Below are 17163 nucleotides of genomic sequence, written 5' to 3'. Positions count from 1 at the left end.
TACCCCAACTTGGTAAGATGGAACAGGGGTCTCATGGCCTCCCCATGTTAATCATGGGACAATGGGCATCCATGGATGGGCCCGGACTCTTCCTCTTCCTCTCTTAATAATAAAACTGCCACTATCAGAGGTGAAAGTAATTTACAACATTGGAATCTTTGAACGTTAGAGCAAAAACAACTCCTAAGACATCCTCTAGTCCAAGTTTCTCATTGTGCAAATGGGGAAACTGGGACTTAGAGGTCAGTGACTTCCCCAAAGTCAAGTTAGTTCACGGCCGAGTCAGGAAAAAGTGCCTGGGATCCTTGCTGACTTATCTCACGATCTAAGAATATGGATCCCAAATGCAGTCTCATGTCAAGAGGGGAAACATTGAATGAAGTTCCACGAGCCACAGCCTGAAACCTGACTTCTCTCCAAGAGTTTCTGGGAAGGAAAGATATTAGAATGAAAAATGTCAAATGTTCAGCTGAAGAGGTCAGTGCCAGTCACCACAGTGGCTTGAACAGCTTGAGTTCTGTGGGCTTCATTCCCAAAGAGAGGAATACCAAGGCCTATTCTTGGAGAATTGTGACAAAATCCATGGGAAGAGTAGGAAAGGGCTGAGCAGAAGACATCACAGAAGGAAAAGTCATCACTGGTGAAAAGCACCAACAAGAATGTAGCGCTGTCAGCCTGTCGACAAAGCAGCCCTTTGTCTCTCCCAGAGCCCTATAAACAGCACTGCAGGGGGAACAACAGACTTCAGAAGTGTTAAAAAAAAAAAAAAAAAAGCCAGAAAGCCATTGGCATTCTAATCTTGCAGCCACAGAATACCATCTTCACTTAAAACTTCAATGTCCGGGACGCCTGGGTGGGCCGCGCCTTCTGCTCAGGTCATGATTCCAGGGTCCGGGGATCGAGTCCCACATTGGGCTCTCTGCTCAGCAGGGGGCCTGCTTCCCTTCCTCTCTCTCTGCCTGCCTCTCTGCCTAGTTGTGATTTCCCTCTGTCAAATAAATAAAATCTTTAAAAAAAACAAAAACAAAACTTCAATGTCCAATACATAAGCCAGAGACAGGCCGCCATGTTGGAAGCTGGAGGCCTCGGCTGCCCCCGTGCCAAGGTACCACCCTCCTTTGAAATCCTTGCTCTGACTCCGGCCCCTTATGGCACAGATATGGAAACTGAGGCCTAGAAAAGGAAAGCACCATGTCCAAGGCCAGAGAGTGAGCTGGGGGCAAAGGCAGGTCTAGAATCCAGTCTCTTGAGTCCAAGTTCTGCAAAGTGCATCCCTAGTGAGCTATGCCAGAGTGACACCTCCAGCGGAGGGGAGAGATGTAAATACCTGGGCTCTGATGCCGATTATGACTTGGCGAGGCGTCTGTCAGAGCCCATAAGATGTGAAGGACTGGGAAGGTTCAGGGAGCACTGTAAACTCTCTTACCTCCACTCCCTCAATCCATGTTAGCAAAATCTCTATGGTTTTCAGGGAATCAAACCTCACTGAAAGAATCCTGCCAACAGGCAAGAGAGGTAAGAGGAAAGAGGAAAGCCCAGGCATAGGATTTCTGGTATTTTGCTTCAGGCTGCTAAGCCTCAGGACAACACCATTGAGCCATCCCAGAGAGAAGTGCCTCAAGAGCTTGTAGAAGCCACGTCTCTTTTCTCTTCTACTGGCGAAGCAGGGGCCCTCAGAAGCTCCCGTCTCCACTTGTCCTGATGTCATGAGTCTGGCAATGATGGCCAAAGATGGTCAGGGAGACCCCTTCTGGAATATGCTTGCCCCAAGTCTAACTAGAAACTAGTAGCTTAGAAGGTAGGCTGAGTGGGGTGGGAACTAGTCCGGTATAGAAAGAAAGACTCCACAGGAAGAAAAAAGGAAACATGTACTTCTATTTAGTTAATTTTTGCCAGACAATGCCAGCTCTTTGTCTAAGGCGATTAAATGTAATCTAAATGGCAACCTGTGAAGCAGGTACTATTGTCCTTATTTCCAAAGGGGAAACTGAGGTTTGCAGAGCAATCACCATTGCACAGATCACAGAGTGTGCGGTAAGGGAAGAAGCTGCTCTGCTTTTAACAAGTGAAAATCCTGAAGAGAAAAAAAGACTGAACAAAAGAGAGAAAACCTCCACTGGCACCAAAGCCCTGGTGTGTGTGTGGGGGGGTGCTGCACCTGCCCCTGGGGGCTGGTCTGAAAGCCGTCCAGACCCCCTTCCAGGATGGGAGATGGAATGATATCTGCTAGCCCTGCTTGGGTCCCCTGAGCCCGAGGACCTTCAGAACCTGCACAGAGCGCCCCCTGCCACCAGATGGAGGTACTGCAGCAAGGAGAAAAAGCCGGAGGAGGACGCAGACCAGTTCTGTCCACACGCAAGCCTCCAAAAACAGAAAGTCTCCAACCAGCCGATTCTGCGGATTTTGGACTATTCAGTCACCACCTGGGGCTCTGGGCCACATTCTGGGCCCTGTTCTTTACAGAAGACACCCCGAAGAGGGGAGGCAGGACAAGGAGCCCTCTAGAAACCACACCCTGGGAGAAACATCTTTGAAGAAAGCAATGTTCAGGGGGAGGGGAGGTGCTGAACTCCGGAGGAGGATGCCAGGCAGGAGGATGCCCAGTGGATCTCTGGGCAGCAGCGGGCACAGCGAGGCCCACGGACAGGTACTTCAGAAGGGCAGATTTTAATTCAATATGAAAACTTCCCAGTAGGGACTGAAGCCAAATTGGTTCCCTGTGAAGAACCACAAGAGCACCCTCTGTGGGAGTCGCTGGAAAGACAATTTGCAGGGATGCTGAAGAAGGGCGCTTGTTGCCCCCTATCACTGCCCCTCCTCGCCACAATGAGTCCAGGCAACTGTCCTTTGCTCTAGGAGCATCTCTGTGTTCTGGGGCCTCACTATTTCCCTAACTCTGGGAGGGTACTGACTCCTGTCCAACTCCTCTCAAGAAAGAGTGCTGATGGTTGATTTTTACACTGAGGAAAAATTGAGTAGACCTGTGATTTCTGTCTTACCACTTATGTCACTGACTCATGTCTCTTACTGTTTTGGCATATTTTCAGGAGCTAGAAAATTTTTCCATGGGAATTAAAAAAGGGAGATGCCCTCATACATACTATGCATAACACGGAGGTTCGGATCTCAGGGAGAAGGAAGTTCCATCCAGATGGTCTGTCAGCACTGTCTAATCGTGACAACCCCTGAGCTGTCGGCCTAGAGGGAGATGCAGCCCTCCATCCCTAGGCCTAGATTCTAGGCCTAGCAGGACACAAGTCCCAAGAGCCCTCTTCCGGCTGCTGTCCAGGGTGCAGAAGTAATGCCTTCCTCGTTAGAACTCTGGCCTGACCAGCATCTCTTCAACCCCAAGGAAGCTCCTTAGAGCAGATGCCCACTTTTGCCTGCCTGTCAAGAGTTTGGAGAAGACAAAGGTGAAGGATGAATGTAGGACCATTCCCTACAGAGCCACTGTTAGACCTCACCCAGGCATCTAAACAGAGAAAAGACCCTAGTGGAGAAGGCATTTAGGGGTGATGACCCCTGATCTCAAGCTTAGATGTCAGAACCTGCCTCTAAAGTCAGGAGGGCCCAAGGGAAGAACATTCCGGCCTCCCCTTTGAAGCCAGAGCCAGACTCATATTTGTCCTGTCTTTCCAGAATATGATCTCAGTCCTGATTCCTGAGAAACAATGGACGAGGGAGGGGCCGGCCCTTTATGGATCCCTGGCATGGGGACAGTCATTTGTCACAGCATGGGGATACAAGGGCTACCCACTGCTCGACCTGCATGGCAGAGCCTGGTCCACCCCCCTCACCCCAGAGAAGGGGGTCTCTTTGAGACCATTAGGGTCGCTATGTGTGGGTGGGGAAGTGCTGACAGTAACCTCAGGAGACGCTGCGAGGCTTTTCTGAGTGAACACTTCCCAGCCTGTGGCCGTCCCAGGCTCAGGTGCCAAGTCCTGTGGAGAGGTGTCCTGGGTCCTCCGGGACTGCAGGGGAGGCCCGGGGCCGGAGGGAAGGGAAGAGGGAGGAAGGGAAGGAGAGACAGAGAAAGGAAGAAAGGGAGAGAGAGGAGCAGGAGAGACACACACACAGAGCCCGTAAATAGCCCAGCTTTGTAAACCCCACACCCTTGGAGTTTGTGGCTTAGGTCAGAAAGCCAGTGGGACAAGAGAGAGAAGAGTTGCCCCTTGTGGCCCCTTAAGGGAGGGAGGCCCACGGTCAGCTGCCAGCCAGCACTGTGCCTTTGGGCCCTTCTCTCCCTGCCCTCGCTGAAGAGGGTGCAGAAACCTACCACTTTCGTTCAAGAGGCTCTCAATCAGGAGGCCGAGGAGTCATACCACTCAGACTCGGATTCCAAGTCTGCCCTGGGTGTTTTTGGTTTAGGCTATGGTTCAATCCTGCAATTGGGCCCTTAGCCCCTCAAAAAGTCATCTTTGAAATGAAAACCCGGGTTTGGCAAATGGCAACTTTTCTTGAAAGTTTGGAGTCCTGGGCACCTGGGTGGCTCAGTTGGTTAGGCGTCTGCCTTCAGCTCAGGTCATGATCCTGGGGCCCTAGGATGGAGCCCCACATTGGGCTCCCTGCTCAGCAGGGTGTCTGTTTCTCCCTCTGCCCCTCCCCCTGCTCATGCATTCTTGCTCTCGCTCTCAAATAAGTAAAATCTTTAAAACAACAACAAAAAAAGTTTGGAGTCCTTATTTTGATTTAAGTTCCTACTGTTTTCCCCTTGGCTCAGATGAGGCCCAACAATATAAGAGAAAGCCACTAGGATCTCTGATGACACATCCCCGCAGGAGAGCCCTCTGCCAGCCCAATCAGGGATTCCAGTCACCATCAGCAATGCCCCATGACTGTACAGCACTTTCTGGTTTATAAAGTGCTTTTATACCCATCATTCCACTCAGCCTTCCCAGCAATCCTATGCAATGGCAATTCTGGTCTCCCTTTAGGCGTGCTGACTAGCAGCAAGGCTCAGAGAGGTGATATCACTCACCTAAGAAGCCAGTCCAGTCTTTGTCTACAGCTTCTCCCCATCTCCCAAATCTTCAAGGGCCTCTAAATGCCCGTGGGGCCTGTAACCAGTCAAATGGCCCATAGCTCCAAGGTGATCTCCTAAACCAGAATTCTTTCTAGCAGTGGACTACACCTCTTGGGGTAACAGTGAGGGGCAAGTGTTGAAACAGACCCCACCTTTGAGTAAGACCCATCTTCTTGCAGTTCCAGCTATGACCAGAAGGTGGGGCACACTCCCAAGTCAGGCTCCTCGGAGGCACGGGAAGCGTCCCAGCCCATCTCCCCAGGGCTCATCCTGCCCTTCTCTGCAGGAGTCCCACTGGTTCAAAAGCCTCTGCATCCCTCCTCATCCCCAACCAGGCCACTCTGGTTAAGACTCCCAGGCAGGAGGAGTGGGGCCTGTACCCAGGAGGAGTGGACCGGCCCCCATGGCCCAGTCCAGAGTGCCAGGGGTGACCCCAGAGGCCCTCAACAGAAGCAGGTTGGCCCTCCTTCCACGGCATTGGACTTCAAGGCCCTCAAAGGATCCCTGGTGATTTTGTGAATCACCAGCCAGTGAAACTAACACAGCAGCCTCCCCCAGTGAGGCCCTGTTATCTGGCATCAATCAAATGTTCACTTATTAGATCAGGACTGCATCACCAAATTTCAAAGCATTCGAGGGCAGTACGTACACAGTTGACTCTATCCTGGTCTTCCCATGATTTGGTCTTGCTCCCAGCAGCTGTGATGTAACAGCAAATACAACGGCCAGGATACAAAGAAAGCAGGTTCTGGCCCCTCTTCTACCAGCTGACACTGAACAAATATGTTCCCATTCTGGGCCTCAGTGCCCCATCTGTAAAGTGATGAGCTCACACCAAGTAGGTTCTGAGGATCCTTCCAACTTTAAAAGGGGTTCTGGGGGGCACCTGGATGGCTCAGTTGGTTGAGCATCTGACTCGTGATGTCAGCTCAGGTCATGATCTCAAGATCGTGGGATCAGGCCCAGTGTCAAGCTCCCCGCTCAGCGTGGAGTCTGTTTGTCCCTCTCCCTTTGCTCCCGCACTCACTCAAGTTCTCTCTCTCTCTCTCTCTAATAAATAAATAAATAAAATCTTTACAAAAGAAAAAAAGTGGTTTGGATTTGAAATAACCCTTCTTTGTGAGTCCCAGGACTCTCAAAATGAACCATTAAACCCCTATTGAGCATCTAGGCGCTCTACCAGCTCCTGTGTGTTTGATCTCCCTGGGTCCTCACAACATTCCCACAAGGTCAGTACTTCTATTATCTCTGCCTAATGGACACTCGGAGAAATTCAGTAATAAGCTCAGAGTCACCCAGCTAGCAGGAATCAGCGCCAGAATTCAAACCCAGGTGGTGAAAGTCTAGATCAGTTGGGTTTGAGACAAGGAAGCAGCAGTGCTAGAGAGAAAACACCGAAGTATAAATGGGGGTAAATACTTGCCAAGATTTAGCACTGCTAAAAATAATAGCTTAGAATTATAAATACAGGAATTCTCATGATCCTATCTTTATCTCTTTTGCATTTGAGAAAACACCCCATGCTTTCCACTCCGAAAGGCAGGTGGGTGTGGGATCCTTTTCTGAAGCAAGAGGTGCAGGTCTGATTTTCTTGGAGGATCTGTTCCCCTCTAGTGGGCTCTGAGGATCCTTCCAGCAGGGAACCACCCCCTCTCACACACACATCTCCCACCATCTGTGTTTTCACAACAGGCACTAAAGGATCTGGTTACTGGATACAACAGCTGGCATTCCCAAAGTTTAGGGTGCACAAGAATCGTCTGGGGGTATTTGTTTAAAATGCTGATCCCAGGGCTCTAGCTCCAAATATTCTGATTCTGTTGGTCAGACTTGGGGCCTATCTAATCAACAGAACCTGCTTTTCTAGCCCCCCACCCCACCCCACCCCACCCCATCATCCCCTCATGCGGCAACTGGGGGAGGCACACAGGTGGGAGGAGGAGTGTAAGCTGGTGCACAGCAACCTTCCCGACCCTCTTTACCCAAAGCCCCTGTTGAGGGGTTCAGGGTGAGACCTACCTCGTTGACTTTCTCAGGGGTGCCCTTGGGGGAGGGGGAGGCGGGTGAGGAGGGCAGCCTGCGCTCCCGCTCCCAGTCTCGGTCCCGGTGGACCAGCTTGCTGTTGGGCTCCTTCAGGGTCCGTTTGAGCTCGTTGATGCTGGCCTGGTGCTTGAGCAAGACATCCTCTGGCTTGTCTAGGAACTAGGGGTGGATGGAGAGGGCAGTGTGGGTTAGAGGAACAGCTCTGAGCAGGGGATGATAAGCATGGCCATCGCTGCCCTACATCAGCGAGGTGATTCCCGTCCATGAGTCCATCTCCCCTTCACTGCACCCCAGGAGCCAAGCGGTGCAGAGATGATTAGCCCCAACAGGTGCTCATAGCACTTAAGGTTAGACAGAGGAACGAAAAGCAATTAAGATTAAGAAGAGGAGGCTTCCGGTCAAGCACCACCTTTTCTTTCCCCCTTGCCTAGCTTCCAGCCTCAGAACCCCCAAGGCAACCCAAATCCCCTAAAATTAGGTGAGTCCCCTTTGGTGCTGTGTGTCCCTTCTCAACTGGGCATGGAGGTGACTTCCTTCTGGTTACAACCAAGGCACAGGGAGAATTGGCCCACCCTGTTTGCTGGGCTGCTCTGGCCCACTCCCTGACTTCCGGGGTCCTGGTCCCTGTGCATAGCAGGATCCACAGTCTAGGGCCCTGTCAGCCCAAGAGGTGAGCTTCTCAGATACTCCTAAAGCCAGGGATCCCCAGAAAAATGAGCCCTGCTCCCACACAGGAGCCAGGAAAAGACGGTTTTTAGCGCCATCTATGGTGAGCTACTACCTTAACTAATCACCCAGGGTCCTGTGGACACCTTGTGATACCAACTCCTCATGGGGAAACAGAGTGAGCTGTGGCCAGAGACAGGGGTGCTGCAGGGCCTTCAAGAGGGCAGAAGAAATGGAGACTTGGAAGGAGAGAGGTAAATCCTAGAGCTGAGCCCGGGGTAGCGGGAGTCAGGGGCATGTCCCCCATTAAACTGCCAAGCCCGAGCTCAAGCCAGTGCAGCAGGACAGAGTAACCCGCTCCAGGTCAGGTGAGGAGCAGCCTGCTTCTGGGGGCTGTTGGTTCAAGCACCTTTATCTGCAAGGCTGTTGGGAGTCCCGGCAACTCAACTCAGGACAAGAAGTGGACCATCTCCGCTTGTTATAAAGTCAAAAGAGCAGACTCTGGAAGAAGTGCCCAGAAGACTAGCTTGCTCTTGGAAAGGCTGAAATCTTCCCCTGGCTTATCTCTGGCACCCGCAGATCCGCCATGAGACGTGTGAGTTACCTCGGGGAGGAGACTGATGCCACCAAAGCCTTGCTTTCCCTCCAGACACCTGTCTGTACTTCCCATGTCCCCTCCTGAGCGGGACGGCCTTACAACAAGGTTGGAGAAGTCGGATGGATCGAGTTTGCACAAGGGGGGAGGTTTGAGCTGTAATGGACCCAAGATATGGCTTGTGACCTTCTAGCCTGACCCTGTCACGCGGCCTCTGGGCACTCGCAGTGTTCTCGGAGGTGAGAGAGAGCAGTGGAACCCTGGGATCCTTGATTAAGGTTAAGGGTTTTGGGGAAACCTAGTCCAAATGTCTTGCTGTGCAGATGAGGGGCTGGGGCCCAAGGGGGCTTACCCACGACCCTCAAAGGGTCAGGCTGAAACCCAGCTCACGTGACACCAAGGCCAAGCCCTTAGGTCCCAGCCCTTGGTCTTTTCCCTCAGGCCCAAGAGACCCGCGTCTCTGGCAGCGAAGGTGCACAGAAAGAGCTGGGGACTGTGCGAAAGGGAAGAAGCTGTTAAAGCCGAGAAGTAAGCTGAGAGAAGCCACCAGGAAGAGGAGGAAGAGGAGAGGGAGGAGGAAAGAAGAGGCTCTCCCCGCTGGAGCAGCAGGCCCCACCCAGAGGGAGGGACAGCTGGAGCTTGGGAAGAGGCAGAAGCATTCGGAGCTTCCTCCCTGCCCCCCACCCAGCACGCCCACTCCCACATCGGTTGCCAGGAGATACAAAAAGAAGCTTGGGGTGAGGGCAGGGAGGACACAGATGAGTGGAGGGAGGAGATGAGTGAGTCTAAGGAAGGGTTTGGGGGGGGCAGGGGAGATGAGACCAATAAAAGCACGGAATGGCCTGGAAGAGCTGATGGACACAGGTGGGATGGGGAGGAAGCATGGGGTGGTGGGAAGAGGCGGAGTGGGAAGCTGGTTAGGGGTGGGGGGAGGGCCGGGGAACCAGTTGGCCAGGGGGTGGGGTCTGAAGGGGAGCTGGGTAGATGCCGGTGGGGGGAGTCAGGGTGGTTGGGGAGGTGGGGAGGACAAGGGAGGGGCCTTAGGGGAGGAGGAGCAGAGGCAAAGCTGAAGCTGAGATGGTGCAGAATATGGGCCTGGGATGAACTATGGGATGGTGACAAATGAGCTGGGGATGTGAATGGCTGGGTAAGTGGTGACAGGTCCCATGCAGTACCTCCTGCTTGTGTCTCGGCGTGGTTTCCTGCTCCAGCTAGCGAGATGCGGGAGGAGGAGAAGGAACCAGCAGGGTCAGTAGAACAAATGGATTAGAGGCACCGCGCTGGCCCGGTACGGTGCAGCAGGTAGCCCACAGGGCTCTCTCCCAGGGAGCAGAGGCCAGGGAAGCTGGTGGACCACCCGCGGGGCAGTGAGGTAGACAGAAAGGGCGGGGTGGGAGGCAGGGAGCAAGCCCGTGGAGGTGAAGAAGGGGGCTGGGGGACTGTGGGCAAAGCAGACAGTCACACTCAGTAGAGGGGACGTGAGGGCTCTGGGGACTCATGCCTCCGCCGTCAGCCCGTGTGTTCAGGGGCCTGTGCTCCAAGCGGCAACTGCCCGATGGGAACATTTACACCTGTATGCGCCCCCGCCCATGTGTGTGCCCACTGTGTGCACATCTGGGTACATGACCCTCCTCCTGTAAGAGGGGTCTACAACTGTGAGCAAATGCATGCTAGTGAAACCACGTGTCCCCATGTGAGTGTGTGTACAGGTATGTGGGGAATGTGTGGGGCAGCAGGAGGGAGCACACCTGAACCTCATCCTTGTGAGGGCCCACAAGGGACACCCCGTCATGCTCTGGGGAGGAAGGGGGACCCAGATCACAGTCAAAGGGGCAAATTAAGACTGGGCAAGAGGACACTGGAGTCCTCTAGGGGTCAAAGTGTCCCCGTGGGGAAGCAGGACAAAAAGAGGGCAAGGGTGCAGGCAGAGCAGCATGCCTCCCACCCACCATGAGGAGCTGCTGAGGTATTGGGCAAGGCCCTTCCCGTGGTACAGCCTGGAACAAGGGTGCTCTCCCACCGCTGGGAATACCTCAAGGCCAAGGCCGAGGCTAGACCCAGAATTAGCCTCCTGATCCCAGGTCAGAGGGTCTGAGAAAGCCAGGCTCCTACCTTTAGCTCCTTGATCTTGGTGGGGGTCCTGACCTCTCCCTCCTCGGCCTCTGACCGTCTGCCCCCAGACTCGCCATCCTCCTCCTGCTTGTCACCGTCAGGTCCTGTATCATGATTCTCACTGACCGAGGCTGGGCGGGAGAACTCCGCTAAAATGGGCAGAGATGGCCGGGTGACTGTGTAAGACCTCTCCCAGGGGGAAAAACGAGGAGCCAGTCCTGCCACCCGCCCAACCATGCTGAAGTGGGGCATCCTCGACACATCGGGGATCAGGAGCCCGCACACAGAGAGGGGAGGAAGCCTTGTCCAGGTCACATAGTTACCTCCCAGCCCCGCACCCCCTCTTGACTTCTACTGCACCAGAGTCCAAGTTCAAACCTCAAATCCATCACTTCTGGGCTGTGTGACCTTCGGTAAGTTACACAACCTCTCTGGGCTTCAGTTTCCTCATCTATAAACAATACCTACTTTAGGCAGCTGGGGGAGGAATGAATAAGCTCCATATATATAAATACTTAGAAGAGAGACTGGCACAGAGCAAGCCAATTCAATCAGTGCTGGTCCACAAATGGTGAGGTTTTTGTCATGGTGGTGGTGATGGACACTTGCTTGACCATTATGTAGCAGTGAAAGCTAAAGTTCTGAGATTTGCAAATAATTTAGCCTCTTTATAAATCAGGGGAAGTTCAAGGGGACTCCTTCTCACCTACTGGTATCCAAAGTAGTTCTCTGAATAGGAAAGAAGGGATAGAATGATGGGCTTTACACTAGGCACTGGGCATAGCCCAGACTATGCCCATGGATTATGTCTTGGTGGGAAAAAAAATGGCTGGAAAACACTGAATTCAAATGACCAGAACACAGATTATCCTTGGGATTGGCCTAGATTAAAAGAGAATAATTAGCCTATCTATTCATATAAATTCACTCGGCAAAGTTCCCTTTTTCTGCACATTATTTCATTTGATCCACACAATCCTTTGTGTTGATGGCTAGAATGGGAATCCTTATCCTCATTTTACAAAGGATAATATGAGATTCTGAGAGAGGAAAGGTCCCACTGATGACCTTTCAGTGGCTTAGGACAAAGACCCAGGTCTCCTGGCTTAGAGTCCAGACTTCTGGTCCGCCCTGGATGAGCCTCACCACCTCTAGACCAATCCTTGCGACCGTGCACAATCTGGGCTTCATTTAGGCCCTGGCAGAGCAAGGGAAGCTGCAGGGGAGAATAGAGAGCCTGTACTTTCCCTTTGCACAAATCTTAGCTCTCAGCCTTGTGCCCACTTAAGGAGAAAAGGAGCTTCCTCAGCCTCAAATGAACCTCTGCAAAACTGCATGTTCTCTGAACATAATCAACGAATCCTGGGACAGACCTTGCCTTCATATTGCAAGCAAAGTATCAGACTCTCCTGACCACCCGGAAAACTCCTACATATCCTTCAAAACCGTGCACAGTTGTCACCTTCTCTGCAAAGCCCCTTCTGCCCTCCTAGACAGAATTAATCTCTCTTTCCTCATGGCTGCTCTGTATTCTGCACATACTTTTCCCATGGCTTGAATTGCCTTAAATGCTTACAAACCTACCATTCTATAAGCTCCTCAAAGGAAAGGGCCATACTTATTCCAATACTCAGAAAATATTTGTTGGGCAGAACTAACTTGCCTGGAGGCCTGCCCCCATGTGTTCTGGGAGTATCCACTGTTCCCCCATGTAAGTCCCCACCTCTTACCTTAAGATACCCTCTACAAACCCAAGAATAATCGTAAACTATTATTAGGTATAATTTGTTAAGGTCCTTCTATGTGCCAGGAACTTTTTTGGGGTGTTAGAGAGGTGTTATCATGCCTAGTTCTCTCTGTAACACAGCAAAGTCAGCATTATTTATTTGCAGCAGAAGAAACAGGTACAGGGAAAGTTTAGCTACTTGAGACCTCTCCTCCGTTCACGTGTGGATATTTAAGGACCACTTCCTGGTCTGCAGAGCAGCTTGTGAGTATGAAGGCTGGGATTTGAATTCAGATGTGCCTAACAGAATCTCCCTACTGCCCATGTGCCTTCTGAACCTCTCCTACAAACTCTGGTGTGCACAGCCTGGGGGAGGGTCCTGGGCCCTGAGTGTGGAGGCAGGTCTGGGCCAAGGCCTGGGAATCTTCATGTTTAACCAGCTCATCCATGACTATGTTTTGAGAAGCCCTGGTTGGCTTGCTACAGGACAATGTAGGGCCAGTTCTCGTTGATATTAAGGGTACCTGTCAGCTCAACAGAAATGAGGGCCATGGAGGACAGCATGTGGCTGGATGTCAATCAGTTCACTGGAACCAAAAGAATGACCAGGAACAACAAACCCTCAGCCTCCAGTCAGAAAGACCTCACCAGCTCCACACTGCAGTGACCATATACCATTCTCCTGGCATGATGACAATCTGTGACTCACTAAGCATCCTAAGGAGAGGGCCCAGAAACCCATATGGCTGAACCTGGGACCCCAAGAGGCCACGACTCAGGGAAGTTGCAGGCGTCCAGAGAGTGGCAATGTCACGTTCTAGTGGGAGAGATGCCAGAGACTGGGCGAGACCGCCGAAGGCTGCCTGGGGACAAAAGTGCTCCTGGGCCACTGGGCCTGGTGCAAATCAACCGGTGAGGTGTCCACCACTTTCTCCGTTCATCCCGCGGAAGCTGGCACGCCCCCTCTTCCCACTAAACGCCCCCCTTATCCACCTCCAGTCTGGGGCGTACCTCCATCAAGACTGCGGGACATGGTGTACCGTTTGCTGGAGGAACGCTCGAAGAAGGGTGCGGGCCGGTCAATGAGGGCGCTGGCCTGGCGGGTCTGTGCCTGAGTCCTCCCACTATATCGGAACTTGGAGCCCATCACCAGGAAGCCCTTGGGTGGGGGCTCGGGCGACACCAGCCTGTAGTGGAGGGAGGAGGGGAATTAGACCTGTGCTGCCAGGCCCAAGGCTGGACTACAGCAGGTCTTTTAACCCACTGTCCCACCAGCTACAACTCGAAGTGACCCACAAAAGGAGAAACTTGGGGAGGGGGGATTTCTCGGAGTTCCTCCCTCCTAGCTCCTTCTCTGGCTTCCCCATCACAGAGCATCCATGTATACTCACGGCCTCTGCCCGGCCCCCAAGGCCCCACCCCAGGGCCCCACCGCAGGGGCAGGCTCACCGGAAGAACGTGTGATGCTCTATGCAGACCTTCCACAGTCTCTTGGCTGACCGGTGGTTTGGGAGCTTAAAGCCAATTGTGCTCTCAAACTGCTCATACTGCAAAACCAAGGACAGCGGGTTAGAAGCAAGGCCAGAGCTCTCTCGCCGCTGGTCCATCTTTTCTGAACTCTTCTTGGGCATGTGTGACTTCAGGCTGTTTATTCATTGATTCATTTATTTCTTCAATAAAGTGGACTGAGCCCTTACTTGGCAACAGGTCCAGTGCTAAGCAGCAGAGCACCATGGTGACCAAGACGGAAGATTCTCAGGGACGGAGAAGGGCTTGCTCTGATAATAAATTAGTAAACAAGATCACTTCGGACACTGATAAGGGGGCCTGAAGGGAATGAACAGAGAATGCCTGGGCAGGTGCGGGGGGGGTGGTCAGGATCTGTCTTAGAAAGGGTGATCTGGGGATGCCCTCTAAACAGGTGATCTCTGGGCAGACATCTGAAGGACGGGGAAGGAGCCAGCTATATGAGAAGGCAGGGAAGAGGATTTCGGGTAGAGGGAACCTCAAAAGCAAAAGCTGGAGGCAGGAAAGAGCTTGGCTCATCCTGGGAAGTCAGAAGGCCGGAGGGCTGAAGCACAGTGGGAGTGGAACAAAGATCCGCGGGAGAGGCAGCTGGCCCACACGCGGGGTCCGGACGGTAGCCCACGAGCCAGAGAGCTCTTGAAAGGTCTAAGGCAGGAGTGGGAGTGGGGGATAGTGATCTGATTCCGTCAGACATGATCTGATGGAAGGGACTTTGAAACTCTCCTTAGCAGTTACGAGAAAAATGGCCTGATATGACAATGGAGGCAGGGGGATCCTGGAGAAGCACCTCGGAGAGAGGCAGGTGAGAGATGGTGGCGTTGGCGGCTGAGGCAGTGGGGGAAGACAGAAGCAGATGGGTTTGCGTTTCTTCTAGAGGTACAAACCAATGGACTTTCTGATGGGTGAGATGTGGAAGCTGGATATACATGTCTCCATGTGCGGTCGTGTGTTTTGGCATGTGTACGTACTTGGACACTGCATGTAAGCAGATAATGAACATGGATGGACAGGTAATCGCTGATCTGTGTAACCTGAACATATGTGGTTATCTTTCTATGCGTGCTCCCGTCTGTGTCTCTGTGTATGTTACATGTGTGGTGCATGTGTGTAGGCCCACAGCTAAGGCGTGAAGTCTATGTAGAGAGCCCCAGAAGAGGAGTGCTCTCCCCTTACCCAGTACCTAGCAACCCTCTCCATGGAACCTAAGTAGGAAAAAACCCAGGCTCAGCGGTCAGGATCCTGTCCGTTCTAGACAATTCCAGTGAGAAGGAGGGGTTCCCAAGGCAGGCTCACCTCCCCAGGCCGGATCTTGATATAAAAGTTACTTCTCTTATAGGAGATCTTGAGAATCTTGGGCCAGGCGAAGCGGTTGATTCTGAGCCGGTCCCGGTAGATGAGCAGGCCATTGGCACAGACCCCTAACATGATGTCGATGCCCTCGGAGTCCTGCATAGGAAGACACCCTTGAATGGCAGGCCTGGGGGCCATGCCTGCCATGCACCCCGAATCCCTCCCTGAGCTCTGCTTTTGGATGACCTCTTAGGATCAGGGTCAGAGCCTGTGTGCTGGGGAGGACCCCCACCAATCTTACACAGGCATCATTCATTCATTCATTCATTCATTCTGTCAGCCATTCACCCAGGCCCCCATCTGATCATTCTGCCAATCACTCAATCCCTGATTCACCGACAAACATTTAGTGGCACCTGTGTGGTGCCAGGCCACGGGCTGTGTGCTAAGGACACAGACATAAACTGAAACCTTTGTCTTGATGAACGGATAAAGAAGATGTGGTATTTATATACACAATGTAATGCTACTTGGCCATGAGAAAACATGAAATCTTGTCATTTGCAATGATGTGGATGGAACTGGATGTTATGATGCTGAATAAGCCAATTAAGTGAAATAAGTCAGTCAGAGAAAGACAAGTACCAGATCTCACTCACATGTGGAACTGAAGAAACAAAACAGAGGATCATAGGAGAAGGGAGGGAAAAATAAAACAGGATGAAACCAGAGAGGGAGACAAACCCTCTTAATCACAGGAGACAGACTGGGGGTTGTGAGGGGATGGGGTAACTGGGTGACAGACATTAAGGAGGGCATGTGATGTGATGAGCACTGGGCGTTATATAAGACTGATGAACCACTGACCTCTGCCTCTGAAACTAATAATACACTATAGTTAATTGAATTTAAATGTGAAAAAACTTGGCTTACAAAATAAATAAATAGATAAATAAATAAATAAAGTTAGATCATGGTAAACAAAAAATAAATAAAGCCTATGTCTCTCTCTCATGATGCTCCCAATCTAGTGATGGTACAAACAGGTTCATAATATAGTGAATATAGAAACGTTATAAAGATCATGGGAAGATAAAGTGTTATGGAACTCTGAGGAATGAGAAACAAGAATATGAAAGGCTTCAGGCTGGAGGGAACACAGGGTCTGGCGCACCAAGCCCTCTGAAGCACGAGGGACAGGATGACCCCCCCCCCCCACAGAGGCCAGGGGGACAGCGGGGCCCAGCAGTACCTTGGCATGGTGTAGGTCTACTCCATACATGGAGAGCTTCTTGGCATTCTCTAAGAAGTGGATTTCTGCTTCTCCTGGAGTCATGCCCCTAAAGGAAAGGACACGATCATAAGTAGCCATGGAAAAGGCCCAGGCCTAAGTCCCACTGGCTGAAGGCAGCCATGATCAGAACCTGGGATTCTAGGAAGGCAAACGCTCTGGAGTGGGCATATGGCTAAACCGCTCGCAGTCCTTCCCCTCTGCTGTCAGCCCTCACTTCCAGCCACCCAACCCCCTCCTGGTGCCAAAGCTCGGGTCCAGTCTTGTCTCCTCCAGGCAGTATTCAAGGGATGAGCTGGGAGTCGGAATTTCTGCTTCGTTCTGCCACAGAGTTCAACGTGAGTCATTGATTCTGCTTCCCTGTGGCTGTGAAGGCGCTGTGGAAGCCATGGTTCATTACAATCACCCAGGGGCTCTGAAAGGATCACCCAAGGAAGACATTTTTCTCAGAATTTTATATCCGAAACCACTTAATCCCCCCCCAAGGAGCTGGTGCGCATTCTCCTTTCTGACAAGAGAGCTACGTAATTCATCACTTTCCTTCTTTGCTTTGGCTGCAGGGGAACTATACATTTTCCATTTAGCCTCAGAGAACCTTCAGTGAGCACGGCGTGCTGGCCACTGTTCCAGACACTTCGCGTGCATGACCTCACAGAGGCCTCATCACAGCTCCTTACGGCTGGTGTTGTCATTCTTCCCACTTTATAGAGAAACCAGCATGGAGAGGCTGAATCACTCGCTTCAGGCCACACAAATATCATGGAGCAAGAGTCGGAACTTGAATCCAGATGACCTGGCTCGAGAGTGTGTGCTCCTTCCCAACCTCTTCCCTTCCATCTGGGTCATATCCCCTGGGCCTCCGGGTCCCCTGCTCTGCCTGCCTCCCCGAG

General features: G+C 52.1%; 1 protein-coding gene across 14 annotated transcripts in view; it reads right to left on the bottom strand.

Annotated features, from left to right (window-relative positions):
* Window positions 1-17163, bottom strand: part of EPB41L1 (erythrocyte membrane protein band 4.1 like 1) — a 122931-nt gene that overhangs the window by 26384 nt on the left and 79384 nt on the right. For 5 of the 14 annotated variants that reach the window (XM_004746504.3, XM_045084150.1, XM_045084148.1 and 2 more), the window contains 8 exons: window positions 16235-16322; window positions 14986-15138; window positions 13615-13712; window positions 13177-13352; window positions 10440-10588; window positions 9503-9538; window positions 7043-7225; window positions 3867-3971 (listed from right to left, as the gene is read on the bottom strand). In XM_004746504.3, the coding sequence (XP_004746561.2) occupies window positions 3867-3971; window positions 7043-7225; window positions 9503-9538; window positions 10440-10588; window positions 13177-13352; window positions 13615-13712; window positions 14986-15138; window positions 16235-16322 (988 nt within the window). The remainder of the gene's footprint in view (window positions 1-3866; window positions 3972-7042; window positions 7226-9502; window positions 9539-10439; window positions 10589-13176; window positions 13353-13614; window positions 13713-14985; window positions 15139-16234; window positions 16323-17163) is intronic. The other 9 variants (XM_045084152.1, XM_045084154.1, XM_045084155.1 and 6 more) reach the window with 3 other exon arrangements.

The sequence above is a fragment of the Mustela putorius genome, unplaced genomic scaffold (assembly GCF_011764305.1).
Source record: "Mustela putorius furo isolate JIRA1106 unplaced genomic scaffold, ASM1176430v1.1 tig00000743_pilon_pilon_pilon, whole genome shotgun sequence".
In the NCBI taxonomy this organism is placed as follows: Eukaryota; Metazoa; Chordata; class Mammalia; order Carnivora; family Mustelidae; genus Mustela; species Mustela putorius.
The sequence above is the reverse complement of the archived record's forward strand: the minus strand, read 5'-3'. Positions and strand labels throughout refer to the sequence as shown.